General features: G+C 34.1%; 1 protein-coding gene across 3 annotated transcripts in view; it reads left to right on the plus strand.

The window, feature by feature from the left end:
- Positions 1 to 14,468, plus strand: part of GRID2 (glutamate ionotropic receptor delta type subunit 2) — a 1,386,623-nt gene that overhangs the window by 703,116 nt on the left and 669,039 nt on the right. For all 3 annotated transcript variants that reach the window (XM_004276975.4, XM_049709175.1, XM_049709174.1), the window contains exon 3: positions 3,360 to 3,644. In XM_004276975.4, the coding sequence (XP_004277023.1) occupies positions 3,360 to 3,644 (285 nt within the window). The remainder of the gene's footprint in view (positions 1 to 3,359; positions 3,645 to 14,468) is intronic.

The following is a 14,468-nucleotide window of genomic DNA, read 5'->3' on the forward strand; positions in this document are numbered from 1 at the left end:
TCACAAAACCAGCAAGCTGTTCAGTATCCTCTATATGTTCGGAGGTGTGTGAGTACATGCATGCATAATTTAAGAAAATCACAGGGCTTGAAGTAATCAGTGGGAAAGCAGCATGCCATTGAGAAATCCTTGGCTTGGATTCTTCTAATAAAACAGTGGTGGATACACACATAAACATGCTGATATTTCAAATTCAGTTTCCACCCTGTATGTAATGAATTAATGTGTGCATTGTATGTAACTAAAACTCTAAATATTGCAGTCCTCTAACAGTCAAGACATGGAATTCTTATACTAGAAGATAGACTGCTTCACTAAGCTTTGCTTCTGTTCTTGGTATAGCCCTTTATTTTCTCAAATCTGTCTTCTGCTGTCATGAGTCTCTTTTTTTATACTAACTTTTATATAGGGCCCTAGGAAGGGTCGATGCCCAGAGGAAATAAATTTGTTATCTTCTCTGCTTCAACCAACATTTTATATTGGTAAAATGGACAAAATGGGCATCATATATAGCTCTGACAGGTTGCCTTCCAGACCTATTCTTAATGTGTCCAACTGTCAACAAGTACCAGTCTATTTTAGATGTGTGAGCTCTTTTTTTTTCTCTCTATATTGGGACTACTGCTTTTTACAAACATGAGGATAGGCAATCTCCATTGAGCTTTCCCCGATGGACAGCTCTGTCTTTTCTTTGCCATGTAAAAATTTAAGTTTGTTAAATATCCCTTGCTTGCTATGGTGAAAAGGCTATTGAACAATGAGTTAGAGACCTGCTTCTTTTTTTTTTTTTTTGAAGCGGGGTGTGTGTATGTGTTCTTAACAACTGTAAACCATTGAAGGTTGGAGGCACTATAAGAGGGATGCATGTCTATGACTTTCAGGCTACTACTCTCCCAGTCTCTTCCTATGAGGAATCTAACACGATGATTTTGCTACTCTTTTTGAGTCTCCGAATCCTTCTCCAAACAGTGTTCTAGGATGCGAACATACTGACAGTCACGGTTGGCATTGCAGTTAAAGCTGATTTTCCATTCTGGACTACATGATCTCTAAATTACCTTTCAGATCTAATATTATATGGTTTTCTGATTGCAAATTTGATGATTCTTACTTTGATTTTATAGGGAAAATTCAGTTATTCTTGCTAGTATGTGTAGCAGGATGGATAATACCAAATAGCAAATAATCTTAAAATAACACATTTTGCTTATATAATTGTTTTTAGTATTTGCTTAATTTGTGTTCTCACTAACAGAGGTTAATAGAACTAACATAGTTGATAGGAGTAAATCACAAATAATATACTAAAGCAAATCTGTCTGTTAAAGAATGATTAATATATGACTCTTCAGAGTTTATCTTTCTAAATCTGAAGATTAAAATAGATAATTTTCATGTATTGTTATATGTGACAGAATATAATACTGAAACTGATTTTTTCATATCAAACCTCTCTATTTATAACTATAACTTTTGTGGTTAATTTATATAAAATATTACATTCATTTGATCACTTTAAATTATTGTGATCTAAAGAGTGAGTTCAGCTGTGTGTACCTTAAGGCACTTATTTTGATATTAAATGCTAAATGAGCCAAGTTTTTAAGCAAAATCTTTTTGAAAAAGTGAATTTCTACTTGCTTATATAAACAAGCAATAGTCTTGTTTACCTCTGTAGTGAAACAAACTTTTGACCAGCGTTTTTGCATAAATTCATTGAAAGTATAACTATAAATCTGTATTGCTTCCTGTAAATGTTGAATTCATGAACATGAATAGGTTCTATGTGTGATTTTTACTGAAACTTCACCTGCAATCTGTTATGGTCTAAGAAGCATTGATCCCTGATGCTATCTTTCACAATTATTTGAAATCATATTACCTCACTCATGCTTGAAAATTATGTCCCTAGTAATTATTAATTTATTTTGTATGTGTTGGTTGGCTTAACATTAATCATAATAAATGTATTTGATATTTATATGTGTGTCACTAGTATAGTACTTCTAAACTTTCATTTTGTCAGCTTTCATCAACTGGCCAATTTATCACATGGAGGTACTTATCGTCTAAATTTTCTTTCAAATTTTTCAAGAATTATGTGCAATCTATAATAAAGTTTGAATCCTGAGAATGTTATATCTAGAATGCATCAAATCGAGAATTAATACTGGAACAATTATGTTGTCTTATCTTCTCAAATGGAATTAATTTTGCCTTGACTCTTTCTAAATTTACTTTTGATTTTATTTCTAAACTCTTGACTTCAGAGATTGGCATTCTGAGATATCACTTCTGAACTCTTTTTTTCTATATATGTGACATCTTTATGTTTACTTATAATTTATATTTTTTTTAGTTTTAAATAAGTTTTGAAGTAAGAGTATATGCATACACAGAATAGTTAAAATGAAATTAAAACAGAGATCATAAACCGTATAGTAGAAATTAGAAATTCTTCAGTTGGAAACCAGAATGAGATAGTTTCTGAAATGTACACCATGAGTTTTCCCTTTTGATTTCACCATGTTTTCTTTTTTCGTTTTTTTTTTTAAGATTTTTTTTTCTGATGTGGACCATTTTAAAGTCTTTACTGAATTTGTTACAATATTGCTTCTGTTTTATGTTTTGGTTTTTGGCTTCGAGGCATGTGGGATCTTAACTCCCTGACCAGGGATTGAACCCACACCCCCTGCACTGGAAGGCGAAGTCTTAGCCACTGGACTGCCAGAGAAATCCCATGAGTTTTCTGATAAACAAGGAAAAGAACAAAAACATTTTCATTTCTCCAGTTTAATAGGAGAGACAAGTGTCATCAAAGTTTTAGATACCAGAATGGCTCTGTTTTCTGTGGCTAGAAATTCCTTCCTCAGACTCTTCATCTCCCCCTTCATTTATTTACCAGTTTGCATATTGTCTCTTTTCTTAAAACCTTGTATTATATACTCAGTAAAGAATTACCTTTTCCCTGAATGATACACTGAAAATTATAAAAGTATAGCTATCACTCTAATTGGATGCCTATCACTCGAGAGACAAGTAACAGACACTGAATTATCTCTCATCCACACAATCATCCTGAAAGATTCATGCTATTTTACCCTCTTTACAGGTGATGAAACTGAGACCAAAAAAAGCTGAGAAATTTGCACGAGGTCAAATAGCTAATTAGGATAGAATTCTTGATCTGTATTCCAACAGCACTTTGTAATGGGAGGATCTCCTCATGTAGAATATTCCTTTAAAAAAAAAAGTTTCCATAGTTGTAGAATAGCTGTGTAAGCTTTATTCACTGTTCCTCAAAAAGAGAAAATATATGAAACCTATTGACATTTGAATATTACTGTGCTTTCTTGCAGCCTGTGAACTCATGAATCAAGGCATCTTGGCCCTGGTCAGCTCCATTGGCTGCACATCAGCTGGGTCCCTCCAGTCTCTGGCAGATGCCATGCACATCCCCCACCTCTTCATTCAGCGCTCAACAGCTGGGACCCCAAGGAGTGGCTGTGGAGTCACCCGGAGCAACAGGAATGATGACTACACTCTCTCTGTTAGGCCACCTGTCTACTTAAATGACGTTATCCTGAGAGTGGTCACAGAATATGCCTGGCAGAAGCTAATTATATTCTATGATAGTGAATATGGTGAGTGTTTGTTGCTGGTATGAGTTTTGTAAGCTGGTATTTGCATGGCAGGTAACTTCGGTTAAAATCTTGAAATATCGAAGGAGCTTACTTATTATTATTTGTGGTTTTCATGTCCTGTCACATTCTTCTTACAAATCTAGCGGCAACAACAGAAAACTTTGTTAACACCTCAAGTTCAATCTTTTGTACATATCTCGGTCTTTCAAATAATGGGAAGTCATAAAAACAATACTGTCTTTCTCCTCTTTCAGAAAGATTTATATCTCTATCTAATAAGAAAAAATCATTTTGGACAGATCCTGGAACACTTAAAAAATTGCCCATTTCTATTTTTTGGTTCAAAAAAAAATCTGAAGTATCTTGCCTACACCCTCGTTGTAGACTTTAGTATCTACTTAGTACTTAACTGTTTGAAGGTCACTGAAATTATAACACTTTATATTTATCCTGGCATATTGTCTACAAAATGAAATCTCACACAAATACTGAGTAGTATAAAAATACTTATTTTATTTAACTTTCTAAAGTAGAACACAAAGCGTTTTACCTAAATTTGCCATACTTTGAGAAGACACTTTCTCTCAATATATTTACCTAGTTACATTAAGAAAACTAAGCAAAAATAATATTATTTTTGTGTAAGTATTTTTTCCTGAATGAATCTACCTGCTTTCTAGCTGACTGATCCCAGAGATTTTCAAATATAGTTTCTCTCTTTTTTTGTCATTAGGAAGATAGGAAATGGAGTAGAGATCTATACGTTCAAATGAGAGGAAATAAACAAAATTCTGATAAAGAACATATATTTTGAAACGTGTTTCCTTAGAGATTTGCCTTAAGAAGGAGTCTTAGAGAAAAATTTCTATTCAGTATAGATGGGCCTAGTTTTTACATTTTTATTTTAAAAAGTTAAGAAGATTTACAGTGCAACTTATTTTTCTTGCAAATAAATAACTATTTAAAAGTGAGTTCTCTTGTCCTAATCTACTCAGCATTTTGAACTATATTAGAGAACAGTTACACAAGAGTGGGCCAGAAAGTGGCATCAATAGAACTGAGCACAAACAGGTTGGCAGAAATCTGGGAAGCAGCAAATAAGAGCTCCTGTGGACTCCCAGGGAGGGAGAGCGAGTGACAGTTACATTAGCCCTAAATATTCAAAGGTCACATGGGGTTTTGGAGGCTGAGTTCCATTAAACTTGATGGGTAGGCTTCAGACAAAAGTCTGTGGCACTCTCTAAAAGCACAGTCCTTTGTCCCCAGGACGGAAATCCTTATTTTGTTGCTTAATTCATATTATTTAGGGGTCACAGAACAAAGACCAAGAGGCTGAAATGAATAAAATAAACAAAAAGGAAATAAAAATAATTGGCTCATCAGTAAAAGTAAAGATGGAACACAAATCTGATAGTCACTGATAGGATTATTTAGTGAATATAGTAAACTCTAGCTCTGGAATCAACATACTGAGTATGCCTTTGTCAGTTTTTTCTAGTCAGATTATCTATGGTTTTTATAACCATAATGGTATTCTTATGACTTCTGCTCAACATACTTTGAAATAATGAATTTTTAAACACTACATCTTTCTTTAAAGGGAGAAAACACGTTTTAGTTAGTCCTATCAAGATAGTCTTGTAAAATAAAGAACAGAAAAGTAACTTTTGATGATGTTTTTACAACATTAAAATGAGAACTTTACTCTTTGATTATAAATGTCCATGAGGAAAGAAAATTCCTTGTTAGCTTGTTTCCAAGTCCTACATGGATTACAGTTAGGAAATTCTTGTAAGAGAAGACATTTTAATTACTGATGAAGTAAAGATTTTTTAATGTACACTAAATTCATAGTCACACACTCATACATTTGAAATTCCTCATTCTCTTTTGTTTTGTTTTCCTTTGACTAAATAAGATGCTATAATCACAGTATTTGTATCCTCTGCTAGAAGCAGTGTTTGTTTTAGGAATAATGAAAAGCATTTTCCTTTACTCTGATGATAAACTTGACTTTAATTTATTATTTAATTTAATAATTCATGAAAAAGTACCCTGCTTGTACTTTTTAAATTATTTCCAGTAATACTCTTGTTCAATGAAAGAAAATTTTTCTTTGATACTTACAATAAATCTTGATAGTAAATAAAGAACTGGGCTAGAGTCCAAAATAAACATCAAGCTATTCAAATACCTTGTGCCTTGAAGAGGGCTACATGTATTTACATATCCATTCATCAATGTCCTCATTTTAAGTTCAAACATCAGCATTATACTTGACTTTTATCTTGGTTATCAGGAATTACTTTCATTAAGGAATGGATTAAGCATCATCCATGGATGGAATCAGGCAGCCTGCTGGAGCCAAATGTTATTGAAGATGTATTTTGCTTAGAAAAATATACTTAAAGAAAAAGATTAGGCTTCTTATCCAGTTTATTAGAGAAACACTTATTTCCAAAGCAGTTAATTATGATTAACAGCACAGTGTAAAAGTCTACTTTAAATTCCTTAACAAAGAAAATTCAAGTCTTTGATTCTAAGTAAATGGATAAAAAGAGGGGAGAAAAATGAAACTTTATTTGAATGGATAGATTCAAGACATTTTTTAAAAGGCTTGAAAAGAGGAAGTGTTGAACTTTTAAAAATATGTCATTCAGGAAACGTTCATAGCTCACTTGCTTAGTGCAGATACAAAACATGAGATTAAAAGTTTTACAGAATGTAGTCTTTACTTTTAAGAAGCTTACAATTAACGAAAGAGAAATATTTATATGACTCTCTTAATAGAGAAAATAGTGTGTTGTGTCATGAATGATGCAAACTGAGTGCTAGTGGTGTGCAATGAAGAAAGTGTTTAATTTAGGCAGCAGTGATCAAAGAAGTCTTCACGGGTGGACTTTGATCTTGATTATTGCCTCTCAGAATCCTACCTAACTTTAAGTGTGTGAGAGACGGCCATTCCAATAGACAGTGTGAGCAAGTCTTGCAGCAATAAAAATATTAAAAAAATAGTATCTCTGATCATTTTCATTCAGGCAGTAGAATAAATATTTTACATTGTATCATTGAATTTTCTCAACAGCTATGTGAGGTAGGTAATATTTACAGTTTTACAAATAGGTAAACAGAAACAACTGATGGGTAACTTGTTCACAAAACATAGCTAAGAAGCATCAAAACTGAGATTTAAAGTCTGATCAGAGCCTATTTATACTCCTAACCATGTATAATGAGTATAAAGAGGTTGCAGTGAGCTATCACCCAAGAATATAGCAAGGGACAATCTTACAGAGAACATGTATTGTATCCAAGCTCTGTTCTAAATGCTTTACATGTATCATCTCATTTAATCCTCACAGCAGCTCTGTAAAGTAGACGATGGTGATGATGCTGGAGATGGCCATGATTATACCACAAATGAAAAAAGCTAAAGTAGTAAGAGGTCAGGTGACTCAAAAGTAATTCCAAGAAGCCTGAATTCAAACACTAATAGTCTCCCCCATAGTCCCTGCTCTCAACAACTGGACTCTTTTGATACAATAGAAAAAGCATAAGAGTAATTTCTGACACTGAAATTTTTTTTTTTTTTTTTTTTTTTTTTTTTCAGTACGGGGGCCTCTCACTGCTGTGGCCTCTCCCGTTGCGGAGCACAGGCTCCGGACGCACAGGCTCAGCGGCCATGGCTCACGGGCTCAGCCGCTCCGCGGCATGTGGGATCCTCCCGGACCGGGGCACGAACCCGCGTCCCCTGCATCGGCAGGCAGACCCTCAACCACTGTGCCACCAGGGAAGCCCCTGAAAATTTTTTAAAAATTTACAAGTGACATGTATAGAATCATTTTTGTTAAAGAGAGATAATGTCTGACTTTAAGCCTGCAGATCTTCAGCATGTTAACATCATTCAAGGAAAAGTACTGTATGTCAATTCGGATGGTTTGGTTATCGTTAGAAACGTGGAAACAGGGCAGTCAGTGACTCAAAGTAGGCTGACCCCTCAGCAGAAATAGCTGCTTGCCTATGCAATATATGTTCTCCCTTCTAAACTGAGAGAGCAATAGTTCCAGTTGAAAAACTATATTCCCTAGTATTGCTTACAGCTGGGGGTTGTAATATGATACTGTCAAGAACTGTGAAGGGTCTGAGATTTTACCCTACTTGCAAGCTAGCGAGTTAGCCTGCCTCAATTTCATAGATGCTGGCAGAAAACACTACGCTCCTGAATTAGAGATCTTTAATACTCAGGGCGCAGCAAGCAGCGTGAGCCTTGTATTAATTAAAGTTTTCTGCTCATAAAAGACACCATTAAGAAAATAAATAGGCAAACTACAACCTGGGGAATAAATTCCAATACCTATATCTGAAAAACTTAGGTAAATACATAGGCTATATAAAGAGCTCAGAGAATTAAACAAAACTCCAGCAAAGCAACAAGACACCAATAAAAGTACACAATTGAAAGTGTGCAAAAAGTGTGTGCAGACAGTTCATATAAGCAGATATATAAATGGCCAATAAACACAAGAAGAAGTGCTGAACATAGTCCACAGGTGTGGGCAAATTAAAACTAGATACTGGGGAGTTCCCTGGTGGCCTAGTGGTTAGGATTTCAGGCTTTCGCTGCCGTGGCCTGGGTTCAATCCCTGGTCAGGAAACTGAGATCCTGCAAGCGGAGCGGTGTGGCAAAAACAAAACAAAAAAACAAAAACAAGCAACGAGGTATTAATCGGTACCCACTAGACTGGCTAAAGTCCAATACTACACGTAGACAAGAATGTAGCAAACTGAAACTCTCCTACCTTGTGGCTGGATGTAAAAATGTACAACCAGTATGGAAAGCTCTTTGGCAGTTCGTTACAAATTTACGTATGCATCTACCACGTGACTTACTCATTTCACTCCCAGGTATTTACCAAGATAAATGAGAATGTATATCCTCACAAAATCTTATGTAAGAATGCTAGTATTGGCATTATTCATTATGTCCAAAACTGGAAACAACCCAAATGCCCATCATTTTGAAAATGGTTCAAGGAATTGTGGCAGGTCCCTACAATGGAATATTATTAAGCAATAAGAAGAAATGAACCACTGAAATACTCAACAACAAAATTTTGAGTGAAATAATCCTGAAAGAAAAGAAGGACATGCTGTATTATTCCTTTTATATGAAGTCCAGTAACATACAAAACTAATCTTGGTGATCCAAATCAGAAAGTGGTTGCATCTCTGTACCAGGAGTGGACTGTCTGGAAAAGGACACACGAGAAACTTCTGTGGTAACAGAAATATTCAGTATCTCATTTTGAGTGGTAGTTATAGTGGAACACTATAAATGTTCTTTAAACTACACATGTAAGGTCTCTTTATTTTATTGTAGGTAAATTATATCTCAATAAAAATTTAGAAGACAGAACAACCTGTTAGATATCTGAAAAGTAAAAAGAAGTAAAGAGAAAGAAAAAAAGGAAAAAATCAATTTGCCTATCAGAATTGTAAACTAAATATCATCATTGAATCATGATCACTTAGTGATTATTGAGTCATAGACAAAAGGTTAGAATTGAGTGTAGTGGACACTTAGAACCCAAATTTGGTAGTAGATCAGAATTACTAGAAGAGATTTTTAATCATCATCCTACCTCAGCTCTGTCATAGACCCCTGGAATCAGAATTTTTGCAAGGTAGGCCCTAGCAACATACATATTTTAACACCCCCCGGTGTTTCTGATAAGGCCAGCTTTGTTCCTAGATAAGGCATTTGGAAACAAGAGATTTCAGCAGGTATCTCCTTCAACATCTTTGATTGGTAGCATTGTTTCCCCTGACAGAATCCTCCAAGCAAGAGAGAACTCACTGTACTTTGAAGGAGCCTGTCTCATATAAGGATACCAGACATTTCTAATTGGCAGAAAGCTCTTCTCTATATGAAACTTAAAATATATTGGACAAAAAGAATAATATAAAATAAGTAATGCTTTTGCTTGTAACCATTTATCAATAAGTAAAGAAATGATTACATCCCATGAAGTCACTTAGTCTTCTACTGCCTAAGAATTTACCATTTTCAACCCGATACGTATGCTTCTTAGATAATCCACCTTTCTAAATGCCTTTATCCCTATCTATTTTACTTTTTCAATATTTCTGTATACAATCTGACACATTTATTGGTTGCACAGTACATCTCATGCTATCTTATTGCCTTAGAGAGGTGAGACCTTTACCTCTTTTTAGCAAAACAAAAGCCACTTGTATCTTATTGTGTTTTCTCATAATTTATGCCTTTTAAAAATTTTATGTTAAATCTTTATCATGTTACTCATTATATTGCCCTACCCTTCCAGTTTCGCATCGTCCTCAATTTGCTTAGCCTGCTGTTTATGCTTTCAACCAAGTCTCTGAGAGGAAGTTTGGTCAAGTAGGTGGAATACAATATCCAGGAAGCCTCATTAGAAGCAGCTGATAGTAGTCAAGGCAGGCTCACTCTCAGAGAGGTCTAAGCAAGGAATTAGTTGAACGTAACAGCCAGCAACTAGATTCCAGAATCAAGGCGTCTTGGAACTGACAATATACAGAAGCCAGAAAGTTATAGAAGTGGGTGATCTTTAAAATAGAATAAAAACATATAGATTGCTTTAATGGGAGGTTTCTATTCTGAGAATATTGAAAGAAAAGTTGAATTTCAGGGATGGATGGGCTGAATAGAACTGATTTACAAGAGTGACATAAGCAGAAAAGTTGATGTGCATTTCACCTAAAGAGCTATTGGGGTTATTTAATTTCCTTTGCCTAAACAAATATTGGTTCCACAGCTTAATATTGGAATGAACCTATTTGTAGATTTATTCTATGGGTGCAGTTATGGAGCCTGGAGGGGTAATTTGATGATAGGGATCTAAGCAGCTTGTAACAGTAATGACATAGAGACAAGAACTAACTGAAAGTAGTCAAATATACCCTCTTACCATAGCCTCACCTCTACTTCAGTTCATGTATGTGCTTCATTCTCAAGCTAGACAGATGGCATTGGTGACTTCAAGCATATTCTTACAGATTATTATACTAGAAAAAGGCCCTTTCCCTTCTTTGTCCATACATCAATATCAGACATATGGCTATTTATCCACATATAAAATCTCAGGCTCTCTTTGGGTCCTGTGCTTATTCTGGAACCAAATAATTTGTTCAGGGGCATGGTGGGCTCTCTGGCACCAGCCTGAGTTACATGATTTCCCTCTGGGTGAAGGGTAGGCATACGTGGACACATGTGCTTTCCTTGTCAGCTCGAAAGAAACTTTGCTTATAAGAAAAAAATATGGATTAGATTATTTTAATCTTATTAATTTAATTTTTAAATTTAATATTATTAAATTATAATTTAGATGTTTAAAATTATAAATATTTGTCTCTATAATTCACCATTTTAAACTGCTTTTAAAATATACTCTTCATTAGTTCAATTTGTTTGTTTTTGTTTGCTTTGGTCAGTTTAGACTTATTTTATGTTCTTAGCCTTTCTGACATTTTTCTTAAGATTTCAGAATAGTCTTTTCTATTTTACACTAAGACTTTTGGCCATATGTATATATCAACTATAATTTGTTAAACTAGGTATTTCTGAAAATCAGAGACCTAAACATACATAACAGGTTTTGATAGAATATCTTAGCATGGAAAAGACTAAATGAAAATATATTTCTCTTTACATACAGAAATATTTACTTTTTGACATCCATATGCATGAAAACAAAGAAATAAATTCAAAGTTAAGGATTAATGAATGGATTATATATGGAATTCATTGCATTCTGCAAGCACTGATTTAATGATCCCAAATTAAGTGTCAGTACATAGTTGAATGACCTGAAGTACTTAAGCACTACCCTTCAGTACATCACCCTTTCCTTACAATTAAATTGTCATATGGTAGAACTCTTTGAAATGAATATTGGATGGACATCAGCATGAATGCATTCCTAGGAATCACAGTATTTATTCCATGCAGACTTGATGTAGGTTTAATAAAATGGACACATTCCTCTTGATTTATTGCAAATGTTTATAATTACCCTGAGGGTGTTTTTAAATGTCTGATGACTATAATATTATTAACTGTCTCTCTAGACAGTCTTAAAGTGATTTATTCCTCATTTGGCTACTTTCCAGCTTTCAGTTATCTCATTCACTTCAATGTACATCAGTAAGCATATAATTAATCCAAGCATCTTATTTAACTATTTTGTTTTCATTAGTATATATTATGTCAGTAGGTAAAAATGCTATATTCTACTATTGTGGATTTGTTCATCAGTAAAATGTTCTAAAAATATTGATTAGCATTACTGTAAAAATGACTTTCATGATGTAACATTATGATCTAATGTTAAAATCACAAGTTCTTATCAAATAGAAAATCTCAGTGGATCCCTATTGCTGGACTGTGTCACCTTAAAATCTCATACAGCACATTATTATCATTATTTTCTAAATACATCACAAATGACAAGGAAATAATTAATGACTCAAATCCCTTTAGAAGTAAGGGTTCTTCTGAACAAAAATTTTTAAATCACTCCATGGTTAAAAGCCTTTTTTCCCCTGAGGAAACAAGGCAATTGTAGATTATGCTTTGCCATTCATATGTTGGGAAAGTCCATTCAACTTCATGATGTATCTCATGTGTCTAGTAGTGTGATGTATTTCTTTTTATCTAAAAAAAATTCACAAGATTCTAAATATTAATTTAAAGCTTAGCATTCTGTCATAATTTCAGAAACACCAAGATTGACTGAATGAAGTACTGAGGTCTCCTGCTAAGTGAGGTTTTCAGTGCATTAAGTGATCAAAAATGATTAAATGTGCCTAATCTACTCAAATGAGGGAGAGAGATGAGTAGAAGGAAAAAAAAATAATCAGACCTACAAAGTCTCAGTGACAAATCTTTTTTTCCTACCAAATTCAACATTTTAAAAGTGTCATTCAAATACAATGATCAGACTGAGAATTACTGTTTGATGTATTCCAGAGAATGCCACTAAATTTAGGTTGCAACGACAGTTTGGAAAATGAGTAGTATTGTAAGATTCTTCTATCTGTAATAGGGTCTGTGTTATCACCATATGTGTAGATAACAAGCTCATTGAGGGCAGGGATTGTTTTGCTCATGCTTGGCACATAGTAAGCAGAGACTAGATTCCAAAGAGATCTATTTAGATGCTGACTACTGATTTAGGATGAACAGTAAAATATCACATTTCTGGTTTGGGTCTGTTTAGAAACGTGCTTATGCATTAGATCCTAATATCGCCTAGGAGTTTTCTGCCTTAATCTATTTACATTATAAGCCATTTTCAGTAGAGATATTAAATTTAGTCTTACATTAGTGATCATAATAAAGTCATTATTCTACACAATTTAATAAAACGAATCATTGTGTTTCAATCAGCCATTACCTCTTGGAGAGCAGTTGCAGGAAGTTGGTCTAACTAGATAACACAAATCAGATATCACAAAAATTGATGGTTGCTAGAATATCAATTTATAAAGGTAGTACCTAGATCAACTTTTAGTCCTTATTGTGATTTTTGTCTGTTTTCCATTTTTCCATAGAAAAAGAGAACAGAAGAAAATTAAGAACAAGTGGGACAATTGACTGGGTTAATAAAGTCTTGATAATGAAAATGCACATTGCATAGAAATTTGCAGTTTACAAACTGCTTTAATATTTCACACCCCTTATTTCCTTTTATTAGAACAACCCAGTAATTAGGTGATATAATTTTCTTTTTGCATTGATAAAGTGTGATTAGCTGTTTTCCTAAGCTTCCATTCCTTTGTTACATTTCTTTCATTGGCATTAATCACATTAAAACAATTAGTTGTTTAAATTGTTATTCCCTCCACTAAACTGGATGTACTTCAAGAACAGGAACTGTGCCTTTACCTTCATTCCCAAACTACCAGATGTTTATCAAAAGACTATGTATTAGTCAATACCCTTTCTCTTGTGAGTGACAGAAGCTCATTTTAAACTAGGTAAGCAAAAAAAGAAAAAATGGTTTTTCGATTGACTCATGTAGTTGGGAAGTCTAAGAAATAGCTACCTGGCCTTTGTTTCACTTCACTCGTTGGCTGCATTCTCAGCTTCTCACTAGACACACTGGCTCTCTCAATTCCAAAACTGCATCATTACAACTTGTGATACAAAAGAATGACCATTTCTTTTTCATTATCCATATATCAAATTTCAGTCTTTCTTTGAATCCTGTGACTATCTGTGAACTAATTACTTAGGCCAAAGATATGGAGAACTCACACTTAACTGTCCTGGGACACATGACCATCCGGTAATGAATATAGAAGGTTGTGCACATGTAGAACACAGAGATGGGTCCAGGTTTGTTTCTTAAATGAAAAATGAGGTTTTGTTATTTGAATAAAGGAGAAAAAATACTGGGAAGGTAAAAATGACAGACATCACCTATGAAATTGATTCTAAGTTCACACGGCTATGTGGGTAGCAAAGTAAGGATCCAAACCTGGTTTTCTGACATCAAGTGTAGTATGTTTTCCCCTAGATAAAAAGTTGTTTTAAAAAAGAAAGATGCCCCCAATAATAAAAATAAAATAATTTTAAAAATTAAAAAAATTGCCCTTAACAGGCAATTGTGCACTATTATTAACAATAATAGCACCTACCATGTGTTAGACACCTACCATGTGTTAGACTCTACGATGGATTTCCCATGCAGACACACACACCATCACCCTCACTAATTAATCTTTCAAGACATCTATAAGATAAATATTTCTTCATTTGTA

Source organism: Orcinus orca, chromosome 4 (assembly GCF_937001465.1).
Source record: "Orcinus orca chromosome 4, mOrcOrc1.1, whole genome shotgun sequence".
NCBI classification, from domain to species: domain Eukaryota; kingdom Metazoa; phylum Chordata; class Mammalia; order Artiodactyla; family Delphinidae; genus Orcinus; species Orcinus orca.